The 19,162-nt window shown below is 53.7% G+C and overlaps 1 protein-coding gene across 4 annotated transcripts in view; it reads right to left on the bottom strand.

Annotated features, from left to right (window-relative positions):
• Positions 1 to 19,162, bottom strand: part of LOC140421311 (proto-oncogene DBL-like) — a 261,868-nt gene that overhangs the window by 16,681 nt on the left and 226,025 nt on the right. For 3 of the 4 annotated variants that reach the window (XM_072505952.1, XM_072505956.1, XM_072505954.1), the window contains 2 exons: positions 10,435 to 10,547; positions 60 to 160 (listed from right to left, as the gene is read on the bottom strand). In XM_072505952.1, coding sequence (XP_072362053.1) covers positions 60 to 160; positions 10,435 to 10,547 — 214 coding nt within the window. The remainder of the gene's footprint in view (positions 1 to 59; positions 161 to 10,434; positions 10,548 to 19,162) is intronic. The other variant, XM_072505953.1, reaches the window with a different exon arrangement.

Below are 19,162 nucleotides of genomic sequence, written 5' to 3'. Positions count from 1 at the left end.
GTTGACCATGTGCAACACACGGTTTCCAGTCCAATATCTGAGCAGCACAGACTCCTTACCTGATGCGCTGGTGGCTTGAGATCGACAATCACCAACAATGATCTGTAAACTGTTGACAGAAATCCAAGCTTGCTGCCCCCGGTTCAGGTTTTTCACAAGCCTTTGAATATTACAGAGCGAGTGCGTTAATCACTGAGCCATTGCTATTGCTAAAACAATCCAAAAACTAGTTCCGCTGCCCTTATCCCTCTCCCCGGACCGATATCTGCTTCAAATGCTTAGCCACGACCCCTTTAAGAAGGTGCAACTGTTGGCCTTAACCACATCCAGTGGTAAATATTCCATGCTCCAACAGCGCAAAAGGAAATATACCAAATGATTCAACTCAAACTGGAGCACCAGTCACTTCGGTGATTCCTGTTGATGGGAAGTGTTATTACACCAGTGGTTGGAGACTCCGGAACCCCATCCGCGTGTTTCTCCGCGGCGCGCCACTCGTTGGTGGTGGGTTTCTAAATTCCCGCTGCTTGGCATTGGGATTTCCCATTGAAGCCGCCCCACGTCAACGGGGGCACGCTGCCGATGGGAACAGAGGATCACAACGGCCGGAGCATTCCAGCCAAGGACTGTGATAAGATCACTACTGCCAATTTTAGAAATAATTTGGTCTTGGGAATCTGGAGTATAATATCCAAATTGGCGAACGATGACAACTCAGTGGGGGGGGGGGGGGGGGGTGAGCGTGGGGCGGGGCGGGGGGGGTGAGCGTGGGGCGGGGCGGGGGGGGTGAGCGTGGGGCGGGGCGGGGGGGGGTTAGCGTGGGGCGGGGGGGGTGAGCGTGGGGCGGGGCGGGGGGGGTGAGCGTGGGGCGGGGCGGGGGGGGAGCGTGGGGCGGGGGGGTGAGCGTGGGGCGGGGCGGGGGGGGGTGAGCGTGGGGCGGGGCGGGGGGGGTGAGCGTGGGGCGGGGCGGGGGGGTGAGCGTGGGGCGGGGCGGGGGGAGGGGGAGCGGGGGGCGGGGCGGGGGGGTGAGCGTGGGGCGGGGCGGGGGGGGAGGGGGAGCGTGGGGCGGGGCGGGGGGGGGATAGTCTCGTTAGTTATGAGTGAAGACTGCAACAAATTGCAAGAAGATTTTCAAAAACTTGCAGAATGGACACGTAATTGACAACCAAACTTCAATCTGGGTCGCTATGCTCACAGGGGGGGTGCACGCTCCGAAATGGGACAGGGACAGAAAGGGATGTGGGTAACACAGATTCACAAACTATTAAGTGCAGCAACACAGGTTAACAAATCAGTAAAAATTGTTCACAAATCACTGAGATTTATTTCCACAGGTATAGAATTGAAAATCAGAGACGTTGGGGGCGATTCTCCCATCCGCGCCGTCTGGGAGAATCGCCGTTCACGCCAGTTTTTCGCGCGACGCCGGTCCCATGCCGTTCTCCCAACCGGCGAGAACGGCTTCATCGAGGTTGGCGCCGGGCCTGCCAGAGAATCTGCCGAGCAGGCGGTAGAGCCGATTCTCGGCCCCCCCCCCATATTCTCCGGATGGGTCGAAGTCCCGACGGCGTGACCCCCCAGGTCATGCCATCGCCATTCACCCCCCCACCCCCGCTAAATAAATCCGTCAGCCAGTCGTGCCGGCTGACGAAGCGGATGAGGGAGGTGAGTAGGCGGGCCCATCCCAGGAACCAGGAAGTAGCGTCCACGGCCGGTGATGGCGGGTGGGGGGGGGGGGGGGGGGGGGGGGAAGAGGGTGGATGTGGTTGGGGGAGGGGTGGATGTGGTTGGGATGTGAAGGGGAAAGGGGGAGGGTGGATGTGGTTGGGGGGTGAAGGGGGAAGGGGTAGGTGGATGTGGGGAGGGGGGAAGGGTGGCTGTGGTTGGGGGGGAGGGGGGAAGGGTGGATGTGGTTGGGGGAGGGTGGATGTGGTTGGGGGATGAAGGGGAGGGGTGGGTGGATGTAGTTGGGGGAGGGGGGAAGGGTGGATGGGGAGGGGGGAAGGGTGGATGGGGAGGGGGGAAGGGTGGATGTGGTTGGGGAGGGGTGGATGTGATTGGGGGGGAGGGGGGGGTGGATGTGATTGGGGGAGGGGGAAGGGTGGATGTGGTTGGGGGGAGGGGTGGATGTGATTGGGGGAGGGGGAAGGGTGGATGGGGAGGGGGGAAGGGTGGATGTGGTTGGGGGGGAAGGGGGAGGGGGGATGTGGTTGGGGGAGGGGGGAAGGGTGGATGTGGTTGGGGGAGAGGGTGGAAGGGTGGATGTGGTTGGAGGAGAGGGGGGAAGGGTGGATGTGGTTGGGGGAGGGGGAAGGGTGGATGTGGTTGGGGGCGTGAGGGGGAGGGGGAAGGGGGGATATGGTTGGGGATGTGGTTGGGGGAGGGGGTAAGTGGGGATGTGGTTGGGGGGAAGGGGGAGGGGGGGTTGTGGTTGGGGAGGGTGGAAAGGTGGATGTGGTTGGGGGGAAGGGGGAGGGGGGATGTGGTTGGGGGAGAGGGGGAGGGTGGATGTGGTTGGGGGGGAAGGGGGAGGGGAGATGTGGTTGGGGGGAGGGGGAGGGGTGGATGTGGTTGGGGGGAAGGGTGGATGTGGTTGGGGGCGTGAGGGGGGAGGGGGTTGTGGTTGGGGAGGGGTGAAAGGTGGATGGGGTTGGGGGGAAGGGGGAGGGGGGATGTGGTTGGGGGGAAAGGTGGATGTGGTTGGGGAGAGGGGAGAGGGGGAGGGTGGATGTGGTTGGGGGTGAGGGGGAAGGGTGGATGTGGTGGGGGGAAGGGGGAGGGGGGATGTGGTTGGGGGGAGGGGGGAAGGGTGGGTGTGGTTGGGGGAGAGGGGGGAAGGGTGGATGTGGTTGGGGAGGGGGAAGGGTGGATGTGGTTGGGGGCGTGAGGGGGAGGGGGAAGGGGGGATGTGGTTGGGGGGATGTGGTTGGGGAGGGGGGAAAGGTGGATGTGGTTGGGGAGAGGGGGGAAGGGTGGATGTGTTTGGGGAGGGGGGAAGGGTGAATGTGGTTGGGGGCGTGAGGGGGAGGGGGAAGGGGGATGTGGTTGGGGGGATGTGGTTGGGGGAGGGGGGGAAAGGTGGATGTGGTTGGGGGAGAGGGGGGAGGGTGGATGTGGTTGGGAGGGCAGGGGGAGGGTGGATGTTGTTTGGTGGAGGGGGTAAGTGGGGATGTGGTTGGGGGAGAGGTGGGAAGGGTGGATGTGGTTGGGGGGAGGGGGGAAGGGTGGATGTGGTTGGGGGAGGGGGAGGGGTGGTTGTGATTTGGAGAGGGGGCAAGGGTGGATGTGGTTGGGGGGAAGGGGGAGGGGGGGATGTGGTTGGGGGAAGGGGGAGGTGTGGATGTGATTGGGGGAGGGGTGGATGGGGAGGGGGGAAGGGTGGATGTGTTTGGGGGAGGGGAGGGCTGGATGTGATTGGCGAGGGGTGAAGGGTGGATGTGGTTGGGGGGAGGGGGAGGGGTGGATGTGATTGGGGGAGGGGGGAAGGGTGGATGGGGAGGGGGAAGGGTGGATGTGGTTGGGGGTGAGGGGGAGGGGGGAAGGGTGGATGTGGTTGGGGGTGAGGGTGAGGGGGGAAGGGTGGATGTGGTTGGGGGGAAGGGGGAGGGGGGATGTGGTTGGGGGGAGGGGGAAGGGTGGATGTGGTTGGGGGAGAGGGTGGAAGGGTGGATGTGGTTGGAGGAGAGGGGGGAAGGGTGGATGTGGTTGGGGAGGGGGAAGGGTGGATGTGGTTGGGGGAGGGGGAAGGGTGGATGTGGTTGGGGGCGTGAGGGGGAAGGGGGGATGTGGTTGGGGGGATGTGGTTGAGGGAGGGGGTAAGTGGGGATGTGGTTGGGGGAGAGGGGGGATGTGTGGATGTGGTTGGGGGGGAGGGGGGAAGGGTGAATGTGGTTGGGGGGAAGCAGGAGGGGGGGATGTGGTTGGGGAGGGTGGAAATGTGGATGTGGTTGGGGGGAAGGGGGAGGGGGACGTGGTTGGGGGAGAGGGGGGAGGGTGGATGTGGTTGGGGTGGAACGGGGTGGGGGGATGTGGTTGGGGGGAGGGGGAGGGGTGGATGTGGTAGGGGGGAAGGGTGGATGTGGTTGGGGGCGTGAGGGGGGAGGGGGTTGTGGTTGGGGAGGGGTGAAAGGTGGATGTGGTTGGGGGGAAGGGGAAGGGGGGATGTGGTTGGGGGGGGAAAGGTGGGTGTGGTTGGGGAGAGGGGAGAGGGGGGAGGGTGGATGTGGTTGGGGGTGAGGGTGAGGGGGAAGGGTGGATGTGGTTGGGGGGGGAAGGGGGAGGGGGGATGTGGTTGGGGGGAGGGGGGAAGGGTGGGTGTGGTTGGGGGAGAGGGTGGAAGGGTGGATGTGGTTGGGGGAGGGGGAAGGGTGGATGTGATTGGGGAGGGGGGAAGGGTGGATGTGATTGGGGAGGGGGAAGGGTGGATGTGGTTGGGGGGAGGGGGAAGGGTGGATGTGATTGGGGAGGGGAAGGGTGGATGTGATTGGGGTTGGGGGAAGGGTGGATGTGATTGGGGAGGGGGGAAGGGTGGATGTGATTGGGGAGGGGGGAAGGGTGGATGTGATTGGGGGAGGGGGAAGGGTGGATGTGGTTGGGGCGTGAGGGGGAGGGGGAAGGGGGGATGTGGTTGGGGGGATGTGGTTGTGGGAGGGGGGAAAGGTGGATGTGGTTGGGGGAGAGGGGGGAAGGGTGGATGTGGTTGGGGTGGAGGGGGGAAGGGTGGATGGGGTGGAGGGGGGAAGGGTGGATGTGGTTGGGGGGAAGGGTGGATGTGGTTGGGGGAAGGGTGGATGTGGTTGGGGGAGGGGTGGATGTGATTTGGAGGGGGGGCAAGGGTGGATGTGGTTGGGGAGGGTGGAAAGGTAGATGTGGTTGGGGGGGAAGGGGGAGGGGGGATGTGGTTGGGGGAGAGGGGGAGGGGTGGATGTGGTTGGGGGGGAAGGGGGAGGGGGGATGTGGTTGGGGGGAGGGGGAGGGGTGGATGTGGTTGGGAAGGGTGGATGTGGTTGGGGGCGTGAGGGGGGAGGGGGTTGTGGTTGGGGAGGGGTGAAAGGTGGATGTGGTTGGGGGGAAGGGGAGGGGGGGTGTGGTTGGGGGGGAAGGTGGATGTGGTTGGGGAGAGGGGAGACGGGGGAGGGTGGATGTGGTTGGGGGTGAGGGTGAGGGGGAAGGGTGGATGTGGTTGGGGGGGAAGGGGGAGGGGGGATGTGGTGGGAGGAGAGGGGGGGAAGGGTGGATGTGGTTGGGGCGGCAGGAGGGGGAGGGTGGATGTGGTTGGGGGGGAGGGGGCCGTGGTGGGGTTGGGATGGGTGACGACAGGGCTAAGGAGGATGGGTTGTGTACAGGAGTACAGGGACGGGGGGGGGATGGAGAAGGGGGAAGGAGGAGGGGGCGGGGCAAATGATGCCACCATCCTGCCGGGTTGCGGGGGGGGGGGGGGGGTGGTGGTGCCCTCCCCGTGGGACTGAGACCCCCCAGCTGGAGTGCCGTGGCAGGAAGGTGGCGAAGACACCCTCCCAATTCGAGGGCACGGTGAAGGGCTGTGTCCGCCGGGGCTGCGATGAGCAGGGACGGGGTGAACTGTGCGGGATACGGATACTGTGGGCAGGTGGAACGGCCGCGTACTTACCCTCGCTGCCCTCGTGAGGTCGTGCAGTTTCTTCCTGTACTGGTCTCCCGTGCAGGGGATGAGCCCCACAGCGCTGACTGCCGCCCCGACCTCTCGCCATCCTCGCCTCACGGTGCCGCATGGCTGCCGTGTCCACGACTGGGAAAGAGGATTGCCCGGCGCTCCGCCACTGCCTCCAGAAGTGCCTCCAGGTCGCTGTCCCGGAAGCGGGGAGCGACGCGACGGGGCTCATCCATGCCGATCCGCTTCCTTATATGTAGCGCAGCGTCATCCTGGAGTCGCACGATGGCGCCGCTCGTCCTGCGCAACACCCACCGCGTTTCCCGTGGCTGTGAATCGGTCGCGGCGTCCACGCCGGTGCGGGCACTTAGCCCCGCGATCGGAGGATCGCCCCCGTAATGTTGAGACTGTTTAAAACAGTGATTATGAATAAATCCAATGGGAATTCCAGGAGGAACGTCTTCACCTGGAGATAATGATTAGCTTGTACCATTGGAAACAGTTCAGGTGAATAGTATCGATGCATTGAAAGGAAGTGACCTTGGCTCAGCTATCTTCGGCTGCCTCATCAATGACATTGCCTCCATCATGAGGTCAGAAATGCTGGCGCAATGTTCAGCACCATTCTTCAGAGACTGAAGTCATCCATGTCCAAATGCAACAAGACCTGGACAATATCCAGGCTGATAAGTGGCAAGTAACATTAGCACCACACAAGTGCCAGGCAATGGCCATCTCCTACAAGAGAGGATCTAACCATCGCCCCTTGACATTCAATGGCATCACCATCGCTGAATCCCCCACAATCAACATGCTGGGGGTTACCATTGATCAGAAACTGAACTGGACTAGCCACATTAATACTGTGGCTACTAGGGCAGGTCAAAGGCTAGGAATCCTACAGCGAGTAACTCACTTTTGGGCAGCACGGTAGCATAGTGGTTAGCACAATTGCTTCACAGCTCCAGGGTCCCAGGTTTGATTCCCGGTTTGGGTCACTGTCTGTGCGGAGTCTGCACATTTTCCCCGTGTCTGCGTGGGTTTCCTCCGGGTGCTCCGGTTTCCTCCCACAGTCCAAAGATGTGCAGGTTAGGTGGTTTGGCCATGATAAATTGCCCTTAGTGTCCAAAATTGCCCTTAGTGTTCGGTGCGGTTACTGAGTGTGGGCTTGGGTAGGGTGCTCTTTCCAAGAGCCGGTGCAGACTCGATGGGCCGAATGGCCTCCTTCTGCACTGTAAATTCTATGATACCTCCTGACCCCCCAAAACTTGCTCATCATCTACAAGGCACAAGTCAGGAGTGTGATGGAATACTCTCCACTTGCCTGGATGAGTGCGGCTCCAACAACACTCAAGAAGCTCAACACCATCCAGGACAAAGTGTCCATTTGATTGGCACCCTGTCTACCAACTTTAAACATTCACCCCTCTACCAGTGATGCTTCGTGGCAGCCGTGTGTACCATCTACAAGATGCACAACAGCAACTCATCAAGGCTCCTTCGTCAGCACCTTCTAAATCCATGACCTCTAGTCTACCATCTAGAAGGACAAGGACAGCACAACATGGCAACCCCACCACCTGGAGGTTCCCCTCCGAGTCACTCACCATCCTGACTTGGAAATATATCGCCGTTCCTTCACTGTCGCTGGGTCAAAATCCTGGAACTCCCTCCCTAACAGCACTGTGGGTGTACCTGCACAACACGGACTGCAGCGATTCAAGAGACAACTCACCACCACCTTTCGAAGGGCAGTTTAGGGATAAGCAATAAATTCTGGCCTAGGCAGCGATACCTGTGTTGCTTTAAAGAATTTTTTAAAAAGATGACAGAGAAATGTACTAATAGCTGAAGATGAAGTAAGAAGGGAGGAGATTCAAATGGATCATAAGCACTAGCCCAGGTGTGTTATTAAAAGAGGCCTAATGACCTGTCTCTGTCCTGTACGTTCTTGGTAATGAAAGGCATTATATAAACCAAAGTTGTTCCTGTTGCCACTGAATCTATTTTTTCGGTAAACAATTGAATGTCTTGTAGGTTTCACGAGTAATTGGAAACGTGGATATCGTCATTGCACCTTCAGTTGAAAAAGACTCGGTTCCATCCAACAACATTTCCATGTCAGCAATATTGCAACAAAAAAGACAAAACCGACAACATAGTGTATATTCACAGGGCCATAGTCTAGCCACGATGGAGCCAGACAGATCATGTGATACTTGGTTATTAGGTAATGAGATTCGGCAGTAAATCTGAAGGCGATGCAGGAAATTCTCGGAGGCGCAGGGTAGAACTGAAACTGAATGTTTCTCTGCGTTCTCTTCCTCACTCAATAACTTCCTCGTTGTTCTTAATGCCGGCTCAGGAAATACTCTCCAATAACGCAGAAGACCAGACGAGCGAGTATGAGGAAAAGGTGGTCCATGGGGGGGGGGGGGGGGGGATGCACAGTGGCATAGTGGTTAGCACTGTTGCTTTTCAGCTCTAGGGTCCCAGGTTCGATTCCCAACTTGGGTTACTGCGCGTTCTCTCCGTGTCTGTGTGGGTTTCCTCCGGGTGTTCCGGTTTCCTCCCACAGTCGAACGATGTGTAGGTTTTATCATAGATTATCATAGAATTTACAGTGCAGAAGGAGGCCATTCGGCCCATCGAGTCTGCACCGGCTCTTGGAAAGAGTACCCTACCCACGGTCAACACCGCCACCCTATCCCCATAACCCAGTAACCCCACCCAACACTAAGGGTGGAATAAGGGTTAGGTGGATTGGCCGTGCTAAATTGCCCTCAGCATCCAAAAAGGTTGGGTGGGGTTACTGGGATAAGGTGGAGGTGTGGGCTTGGGTAGGATGCTCCTGCTAGGAGCCGGTGCAGACTCGATGTGCCAAATGGCCTGCTTCTGCACTGTACATTCTATGATCAATGTCCACCAGATCCCTCTTCATCCTATTGCCGTCTGACACCAGTTAAACAATTCAATGAAATGAAACGAATCCCGAATTTAACCACATACTTAACCTACGTGAATAGATTTGCTGCTGTCAGTGGGTGGCCCACTTGTCTCTGATTCGGGAGCACGAGGGGTTCTAAAGCTTACTCTGGAAATTTGAGGACATGACCCATGGCGACAGTCCCAGTGAAGCGCTGAGAGGGGCCGGGACTGTCAGAGGTGCGTCTTCCAAATGAGGGGCGTCATTCTCCGACCCCCCCGCCGGGTCGGAGAATGGCCGTTGGCCGCCATGAATCCCGCCCCCCGCCCCCGCCGAAGTCTCCGCTCCCGGAGATTGGGCGGGGGCGGGAACCCGGCCGCGCCGGTTGGCGGGACCCCCCACTGGATTCTCCGGCCCGGATGGGCCGAAGTCCCGCCCAGGAATTGCCTGTCCCGCCGACGTAAATCAAAGCTGGTATTTACCGGCGGGACCAGGCGGCGTGGGCGGGCTCCGGGGTCCTGGGGGGGGGGCGCGGGGCGATCTGACCCCGGGGGGTGCCCCCACGGTGGCCTGGCCCGCGAACGGGGCCCACCGATCCGCGGGCGGGCCTGTGCCGTGGGGGCACTCTTTCCCTTCCGCCTCCGCTACGGCCTGCACCATGGCGGAGGCGAAAGAGACTCCCCACTGCGCATGCGCGGGAAACTGACAGCGGCCGCTGACGCTCCCGCGCATGCGTGGGAAACTGACAGCGGCCGCTGACGCTCCCGCGCATGCATGGGAAACTGACAGCGGCCGCTGACGCTCCCGCGCATGCGCCGCATTTCCGCGCCAGCTGGCGGGGCAACAAACGCCATTTCCGCCAGCTGGCGGGGCGGAAATCCCTCCGGCGTCGGCCTAGCCCCTCAATGTTGGGGCTCGGCCCCCAAAGATGCGGAGACTTCCGCACCTTTTTGCCGGCGCGATGCCCGTCTGATTGGCGCCGGCTTTGGCGCCAGTCGGCAGGCATCTCGCCGTTGGGGGAGAATTTCACCCCAGATGTTTAACAAAAGCTGCGCCTCCCCTCTCAAGTGGATGTAAAGGATCCTGTGGCACTATTTAAAAGATTGGGGGGGGGGATTGTTCACTTGAACAACAGCATCGAAACTTAACTCGACATCAGTATTGGTGAGCAGCCAGGTTTGAGATGGGATTACAGTTCAACATTGGAAACTTATACCAAAGGAGATCATTTAGTTACAAATTCATTCAATCGGTCGAGATAATCACCAAGGCAGAAGTGCCATTGGTTTCCCCTGACTCTGAATTTAGGTTAACATTTGGGCCCTTTGTGGAAATAACATTCAACCTCAATAAAAAGCTCCAATCCAGCTCAATCTCATAGAGCTGAATCACAGCCAACAAATATCTGAGAGTTTGTCTAAAGGACAGAGAGAAATCACTCTGGCTGTTTTCAATAATACTCTACCGAAAGGAGTTTCAAATTCCACATCATCAGTCAGATGGATTAAGACAGCTCAAGTTCTCCAGTAACATGCTAACTTTCATTGAAAGTCTCTTGTGCAGATAGATCTCAATGACCTTCCTCCACCTTCACTCATAATTGATACCTGACTGGATCATCTATTACTACTGCAGTGGCACTAATTCTGACTGCTCCCCCACCCCATGTGTTGTGGAAATCAGTTTGACGGAGGGGGTTGAGCTCTTACGGTGAGGGCAACAATTTACACCCCCACCCACCTCGTATGCCCTCCCCACCCTGTAATTAGAATAGACCCGTAGCCACATGGAGAGATTGCTGCAAGTGCAAATCGCCAAGATTTGCAGGGACATAACGGGGATACAGAACCTTCATTTGATTGGAATAAGCCACACTTACCATTGACCTTCACCATCCTCATGCATTAACTGTACCACATCACCACTTTTAATTAACAGTTCTTCAGAATCTTGGTTTTTACCATCCGTGCGAGCTCTGTATCTCCCAGGGGACTGAAAGCATAATCAAAAATCCATTTACAAAAATATTAAAATTACCGCAAATTAAAGGAACTCATTGCATCTCTCAGATACCCATCAATCACTTCACAATGACAACACCTTATTTACATAGCACCTTTAATGTAACAAGACTGTTGAGGACTCCCAGGGAAACTCCCTCCCGATTGTATACCAATGTGTTGCCATCTCTGTTGTGCCTGTCCTGTTGTTGGGTCAGCTCTTACAAAGGGCTGGTGATAGTGGTGGCAGGGATGTTGTTATCTGGAAGGTATGATTCCGGCAATAGTTCTGAAGACTTATGCTCCAGAACTTGCTGCACCCCCAGCCAAGCTGTTCCAGTACAGCTACAACATTGGCATCTATCCAGAAATGTGGATAATTGCCCAGGTGTGTCATGTACACAAAATGCAGGAAATATCTGACGCAGCCAATCACCACCCTATCAGTCTACTCTCAATCATCACTAAAGTGATGGAAGGACTCATCAATAGGGCTATGAAACGGCACTTACTCAGCAAAAATCTGCTCACGGACACTCAAGTTTGGGTACCACCTGGATCACTCCTGACCTCATTGCAGCCTTGGTTCAAAAATGGACAAAGAGCTGAATGACAAATGTGAGGTGAGAGTGACTGCCCTTGACATCAAGGCTGCCTTTGACCGAGACTGGCATCAAGGAGACCTAGCTAACCTGGAGTCGATGGAAATCAGGGGGGAAACTCTCCGCTGGTTGGAGTCATACCTGACACAATGGAAGATGGCTGTGGTGGTTGGAGGTCCCGGAACATCACTGTGAGAATTCTTCAGGGTAACGTCCTAGGTCCAACCACCTTCAGCTCCCTTTATCAAAGATGTCCCTTCCAACATAGGGTCAGATGTGGAGTTGATCACTGATGACTGCACAATGTTCAGCACCTTTCTCGATTCCTCAGACACTGAAGCAGTTCACGTGCAAATGCAACAAGACCTGGACAATATCCATTCGTGTCACACAAATGCCAGACGATGATCATCTCCTATGTGAGAGAATCAAGCCATTGCCCCTTGACATTCAATGGCACTGAGTGCTGAATTTAGTGCATTTGAGTGCTATAGTGAGAGTTTGGTGACTGAGGGAGTGCTGACTTTGGTGCATTTGAGTGCTATAGTGAGAGTTTGGTGACTGAGGGAGTGCTGAATTTAGTGCATTTCAGTGCTATAGTGAGAGTTTGGTGACTGAGGGAGTGCTGACTTTGGTGCATTTGAGTGCTATAGTGAGAGTTTGGTGACTGAGGGAGTAGAAGGGTTCATTTTTATCTAAAGTCTAGTCTTTCTTTTATTTAGTTAATTAACTTAAAAGTTGCTGTTTGGTTTAGAAGAAGGTGAATTTTCAATCAGCTTTAAACAAAGGTTTTACTTGTAGGTACTTGCAGCTGGAGCTTGTTAATTAGTTAATTGGATTAGGCCAGTTTTCAGAGGCTAGATTCACAGTATAAAGGTGATCCCCTACAGTGCAGACTTTGTTTGCACTGAGTGCTGAATTTGGTGCATTTGAGTGCTATAGTGAGAGTTTGGTGACTGAGGGAGTGCTGAATTTGGTACATTTGAGTGCTATAGTGAGAGTTTGGTGACTGAGGGAGTGCTGACTTTGGTGCATTTGAGTGCTATAGTGAGAGTTTGGTGACTGAGGAAGTTAGGTGAGGAGGGAGTAAGGTGCTCCTTTCATTTCGTTTCCTCCATTTCCGCAAAGAGCGAGAAGGGAGCCAGGAGTTTACAGAGAGTGCAGCTGACTGGGAGCAGAGTCGGAGGGTGGAGTTCCAGTTGGTCCACAGGGCAGCTATATTCTGTAAGGTAAGAGAGGATGGAGGCTAGGCCAGTTACATGCTCCTCCTGTAGGATGTGGGTGGTGAGGGATACCACCGGTGTCCCCGCTGACTATACCTGTGGGACGTGCACCCAACACCAGCTTCTCAAAGACCGTGTTAGGGAACTGGAGCTGAAGCTGGATGAACTTCGGATCATCCGGGAGGCAGAGGGGGTGATAGAGAAGAGTTACAGGGAGATAACCACACCCAAGGTACAGGACAAGAGTAGCTGGGTTACAGTCAGGGGAAAGAAAACAAACAGGCAGACAGTGCAGGGATCCCTCGTGGCCGTTCTCCTTCAAAACAGGTTTACCATTTTGGATGCTGTTGGGGGGGGGATGACCTACCGGGAGAAGGCCCTAGCGGCCAGGTCTCTGGCACTGAGTCTGGCTCTGGGGCTCAGAAGGGAAGGGGGGAGAATAGAAAAGCAATAGGAGTAGAAGATTCAATGGTTAGGGGAATAGATAGGAGATTCTGTGGTCACGAGCGAGACTCCCGGAAGGTATGTTGCCTCCCGGGTGCCAGAGCCAGGGATGTCTCGGATCGTGTCTTCAGGATCCTTAAGGGGGAGGGGGAGCAGCCAGAAGTCGTGGTGCACTTTGGTACCAACGACGTAGGTAGGAAAAGGGGTGTGGAGGTAATAAACGAGTTTAGGGAGTTAGGCTGGAAGTTAAAAGCCAGGACAGACAGAGTTGTCATCTCTGGTTTGTTGCCGGTGCCACGTGATAGCGAGGCTAGGAATAGGGAGAGAGTGCAGCTGAACACGTGGCTGCAGGAATGGTGTCGGAGGGAGGACTTCAGGTATTTGGATAATTGGAGCGCATTCTGGGGAAGGTGGGGCCTTACAAGCAGGACGGGTTGCATCTGAACCAGAGGTGCACCAATATCCTGGGAGGGAGGTTTTCTAGTACTCTTCGGGAGGGTTTAAACTAATTTGGCAGGGGAATGGGAACCGGATTTGTAGTCCAGCAACTAAGGTAGCCGATATTCAGGACGTCAAAGCGTGTAATGAGGCAGTGGGGAAGGGAACACTGACAAAGGAGAGTACTTGCAGGCACGGAGATGGGTTGAAGTGTGTATACTTCAGCGCAAGAAGCATCAGGAATAAGGTGGGTGAACTTAAGGCATGGATACGGTACTTGGGACCACGATGTGGTGGGCATCATGGAAACTTGGATAGAAGAGGGGCAGAAATGGTTGTTGGAGGTCCCTGGTTATAGATGTTTCAATAAGATTAGGGAGGGTGATAAAAGAGGTGGGGGCATTGTTAATTAGAGATAGTATAACAGCTGCAGAAAGGCAGTTCGAGGAGTATCTGCCTATTGAGGTAGTATGGGTTGAAGTCAGAAATAGGAAAGGAGCAGTCACCTTGTTAGGAGTTTTCTATAGGCCCCCCAATAGTAACAGGACCAGATTGGGAAACAGATTTTGGAAAGGTGCAGAAGTCACAGGGTAGTAGTCATGGGTGACTTCAACTTCCCAAACATTGAGTGGAAACTCTTTAGATCAAATAGTTTGGATGGGGTGGTGTTTGTGCAGTGTGTCCAGGAAGCTTTTCTAACACCGTATGTAGATTGTCCGACCAGAGGAGGGGCAATATTGGATTTAGTACTTGGTAATGAACCAGGGCAAGTGATAGATTTGTTAGTGGGGGAGCATTTTGGAGATAGTGACCACAATTCTGTGACTTTCACTTTAGTAATGGAGAGGGATAGGTGCGTGCAACAGGGCAAGATTTACAATTGGGGGAAGGGTAAATACGATGTTGTCAGACAAGAATTGAAGTGTATAAGTTGGGAACATAGGCTGTCAGGGAAGGACACAAGTGAAATGTGGAACTTGTTCAAGGAACAGGTACTACGTGTCCTTGATATGTGTGTCCCTGTCAGGCAGGGAAGAGATGGTCGAGTGAGGGAACCATGGTTGACAAGAGAGGTTGAATGTCTTGTTAAGAGGAAAAAGGAGACTTATGTAAGGCTGAGGAAACAAGGTTCAGACAGGGCGCTGGAGGGATACAAGATAGCCAGGAGGGAACTGAAGAAACAGATTAGGAGAGCTAAGAGAGGGCATGAACAATCTTTGGCAGGTAGGATCAAGGAAAACCCCAAGGCCTTTTACACATATGTGAGAAATATGAGAATGACTAGAGCGAGTGTAGGTCCGATCAAGGACAGGAGCGGGAGATTGTGTATTGAGTCTGAAGAGATAGGAGAGGTCTGTGAATGAGTACTTTTCTTCTGTATTTACAAATGAGAGGGGCCATATTGTTGGAGAGGACAGTGTGAAACAGACTGATAAGCTCGAGGAAATACTTGTTAGGAAGGAAGATGTGTTGGGCATTTTGAACAACTTGAGGATAGACAAGTCCCCCGGACCTGACGGGATATACCCAAGGATTCTATGGGAAGCAAGAGATGAAATTGCAGAGCCGTTGGCAATGATCTTTTCGTCCTCACTGTCAACAGGGGTGGTACCAGGGGATTGGAGAGTGGCGAATGTCGTGCCCCTGTTCAAAAAAGGGACTAGGGATAACCCTGGGAATTACAGGCCAGTTAGTCTTACTTCGGTGGTAGGCAAAGTCATGGAAAGGGTACTGAAGTATAGGATTTCTGAGCATCTGGAAAGACACTGCTTGATTAGGGATAGTCAGCACGGATCTGTGAGGGGTAGGTCTTGCCTTACAAGTCTTATTGAATTCTTTGAGGAGGTGACCAAGCATGTGGATGAAGGTAAAGCAGTGGATATAGTGTACATAGATTTTAGTAAGGCGTTTGATAAGGTTCCCCATGGTAGGCTTATGCAGAAAGGAAGGAGGCATGGGATAGTGGGAAATTTGGCCAGTTGGATAACAAACTGGCTAACCGATAGAAGTCAGAGAGTGGTGGTGGATGGCAAATATTCAGCCTGGATCCCAGTTACCAGTAGCGTACCGCAGGGATCAGTTCTGGGTCCTCTGGTGTTTGTGATTTTCATTAATGACTTGGATTAGGGAGTTCAAGGGTGGGTCAGTAAATTTGCAGACGATACGTAGATTGGTGGAGTTGTGGATAGTGAGGAGGGCTGTTGTCGGCTGCAAAGAGACATAGATAGGATGCAGAGCTGGGCTGAGAAGTGGCAGATGGAGTTTAACCCTGAAAAGTGTGAGGTTGTCCATTTTGGAAGGACAAATATGAATGCAGAATACAGGGTTAACGGTAGAGCTCTTGGCAATGTGGAGGAGCAGAGAGATCTTGGGGTCTATGTTCATACATCTTTGAAAGTTGCCACTCAAGTGGATCGAGCTGTGAAGAAGGCCTATGGTGTGCTAGCGTTCATTAACAGAGGGATTGAATTTAAGAGCCGTGAGGTGATGATGCAGCTGTACAAAACTTTGGTAAGGCCACATTTGGAGTGCTGTGTACAGTTCTGGTCGCCTCATTTTAGGAAGGATGTGGAAGCTTTGGAAAAGGTGCAAAGGAGATTTACCAGGATGTTGCCTGGAATGGAGAGTAGCTCTTACGATGAAAGGTTGAGGATGCTAGGCCTTTTCTCATTAGAACGGGGAAGGATGAGGGGCGACTTGATAGAGGTTTATAAGATGATCAGGGGAATAGATAGAGTAGACAGTCAGAGACTTTTTCCCCGGGTGGAACAAACCATTACAAGGGGACATAAATTTCAGGTGAATGGTGGAAGATATAGGGGGGATGTCAGAGGTAGGTTCTTTACCCAGAGAATAGTGGGGGCATGGAATGCACTGCCTGTGGAAGTAGTTGAGTGGGAAACATTAGGGACCTTCAAGCAGCTATTGGATAGGTACATGGATTACGGTAGAATGATATAGTGTAGATTAATTTGTTCTTAAGGGCAGCACGGTAGCATTGTGGATAGCACAATTGCTTCACAGCTCCAGGGTCCCAGGTTCGATTCCGGCTTGGGTCACTGTCTGTGCGGAGTCTGCACATCCTCCCTGTGTGTGCATGGGTTTCCTCCGGGTGCTCCGGTTTCCACCCACAGTCCAAAGATGTGCAGGTTAGGTGGATTGGCCATGATCAATTGCCCTTCGTGTCCAAAATTGCCCTTAGTGTTGGGTGGAGGTGTTGACCTTGGGTAGGGTGCTCTTTCCAGGAGCCGGTGCAGACTTGATGGGCCGAATGGCCTCCTTCTGCAATGTAAATTCTATGATAATCTATGATTAATTTTGGACAAAGGTTCGGCACGAAGGGGCCGAAGGGCCTGCTCTGTGCTGTATTTTTCTATGTTCTTCTATGGTCTATGGCATTACCATACTGAAGCTCCCACTATCAATATCCTGGGCGTTATCATTGACCAGAAACTAGACTAGCCACATAAATACTGTGGCTATAAGAAAAGGTCAGAGGCTGGGAATTCTGCAGCGAGTAACTCACCTTCTGACTCCCCAAAGCCTGTCTACCATCTACAAGGCACAAGTCAGGAGTGCAATGGAATACTCTCCACTTGCCTGGATGAGAGCAGCTCCAACAACACTCAAGAAGCTCAACATCATCAAGGACAAGGCAGCCTGCTTGATTGACACCCCTTCCACAAACATTCACTCCATCCACCACTGAAGCACATTCGCAGCTGTGTGGACCATCTACAAGCTGCACGGCAAGGACTGACAGAGCTTCCTTAGGCAGCACTCTCCAACCCATGACCACCACCATCTAGAAAGGTAAGGGTAGCAGACACATGGGACCACCACCAAAGTTCCCTTCCCAGACACACACCTTCCTGACTTGGAAATATATCGCCGTTCCATCACTGTCACTGGGTCAAAATCATGGAATTCCCTCCCTAACAGCACTGTGTGTGCACCTACACTGCATGGACTCCAGGGGTTCAAGGCAGCACCTCACCACCATCTTCTCAAGGGCAATTAGGGATGGGCAATAAATGCTGATCTAGCCAGTGATGCCCACATCCCGTAAAAATGGATTAATAAGGACTTCCAGTGGTGGCTATGAGGTGAACGGTCGCACACCAGGTGGCTCCCACCCGGGGATTCGGTGTTTGGTCCTTTTTACCTGTTTAACGGGTGTTGTTTGGAGAGACAAGTGGTACAAGTTGAAAGGTTTAGTTTCAACTCCAGCATGTGATGTCTGGAGGTTATAACACGAGGAATACAGGATGTAATTAAAAAGGAAAATGGAATGTTAGCGATTATTGCAAAAGGACTTGAGTATAAAAAGTAGAGAAGTGTTGTGGCAATTTTATGATGGATGGATGGATGGATTTGTTTATTGTCCCGTGTACCAAGTACAGTGAAAAGTATTGGTCTGCTTACAGTCCAGACAGATCATTCCATATATGAAAAACAGAGGATATACGATAAATACACAATGTAAATACATGGACGCAGACTTCGGGTGAAGAACACAGAGTGCAGTACTACTCAGTAGAGAAGCTATGTGGAGAGATCAGTTCAGTTCATAAGAGGGTCGTTCAAGAGTCTGGTGACAGTGGGAAAGAAGCTGTTTTTGAGTCTATTCGTGCGTGTTCTCAGACTTTTGTATCTCCTGTCCAATGGAAGAAGTTGGAAGAGTGAATAAACCGGGTGGGAGGGGGCCTACGATTATGCTGCCCACTTTCCCAAGGCAGCGGGAGGTGTAGACCGAGTCAATGGATGGGGGCGGGTTCGTGGGATGGTCTGGGCTGTGTTCACGACTCTCTGAAGTTTCTTGCGGTCCTGGGCCGAGCAGTTGCCATACCAGGCTGTGATGCAGCCTGATAGGATGCTTTCTGTACAAATTGATAAGAGTCAGTGTGGATAAGCCGAATTTCCTTAGTTTCCTGAGGAAGTATAGGCGCTGTTGTGCTTTCTTGGTGGTAGCGTTGACGTGGTGGACCAGGACAGATTGTTGGTGATGTGCACCCCATGTCTGGAGCATTGTGTTCAGTTTTGGTCTCCTTACTTGAGGAAGGATGTGGTGGCATTGGAGGCAGTTCAGAGGACATTTATCAGATTGATTCCAGGGATAAAGGAATTTCCGTATGAGGAGAGATTAAACAGTTTGGGTTTGTATTTGCTGGAGTTTGGAAGAATGAGAGGGGATCTGATCGAGGTGTATAAAATACTAAAAGGGATTGATAAAGTAAACGTAGACCAAATGTTCCCCCCTGTGGGACAATCTAGAGAGGTCACGGAGAGAGGTTTAGAGGCGGTAGATTTAGAACTGAGATGAGGAGGAACTACTTCTCGCAGAGGGTGGTGAATTTGTGGAACTCGCTGCCCCATAGTGCAGTAGAATCGGAGTCATTCAATGGTTTCAAGAAAGAGATAGATAGATTTCTAATTTTTAAAAATGGGTTAAAGGGATTTGGGGAACAGGTGGGGAGGTGGATTTGAGACCAGGAAGAGATCAGCCAGGATCTGATTGATGGTGGAGCAGGCTCAAAGGGCTGAACTGCCGACTTCTGCTCCTAATTCTTATGTTCCTATGAGGTCCTCGACTGTCTTTGTGTCGCAGGAGAGGAGAAAATGACCTAGGCCCCTGTGTCGTCGTTGCCCTTTCAGTGGACAACTGAGGAGCTGGGAGAATTCCTAATGGAGGAGTTTAAGAAACAGAGACAAGCAGTCTCTGATGACTTGGCAAGTGTGACAGAGGTGGCGCTGGCACCCCTTCACCTCACTTTGGACAGGGTGGAAGAATGGCTGGAGGAACAGGGCTCGACGATTCGGAAGGTGGAGGAGAAGGTCACAGAGCACAGTGATCGCATTGCCTCTTCGGAGGAGGGAGAGGTGACGAAGTTGGCGGTGAG

This window comes from Scyliorhinus torazame, chromosome 5 (assembly GCF_047496885.1).
Source record: "Scyliorhinus torazame isolate Kashiwa2021f chromosome 5, sScyTor2.1, whole genome shotgun sequence".
Classification (NCBI taxonomy): Eukaryota; Metazoa; Chordata; class Chondrichthyes; order Carcharhiniformes; family Scyliorhinidae; genus Scyliorhinus; species Scyliorhinus torazame.
Note: the sequence above shows the minus strand (reverse complement) of the source record. Positions and strands in the feature narration are given on the sequence as shown.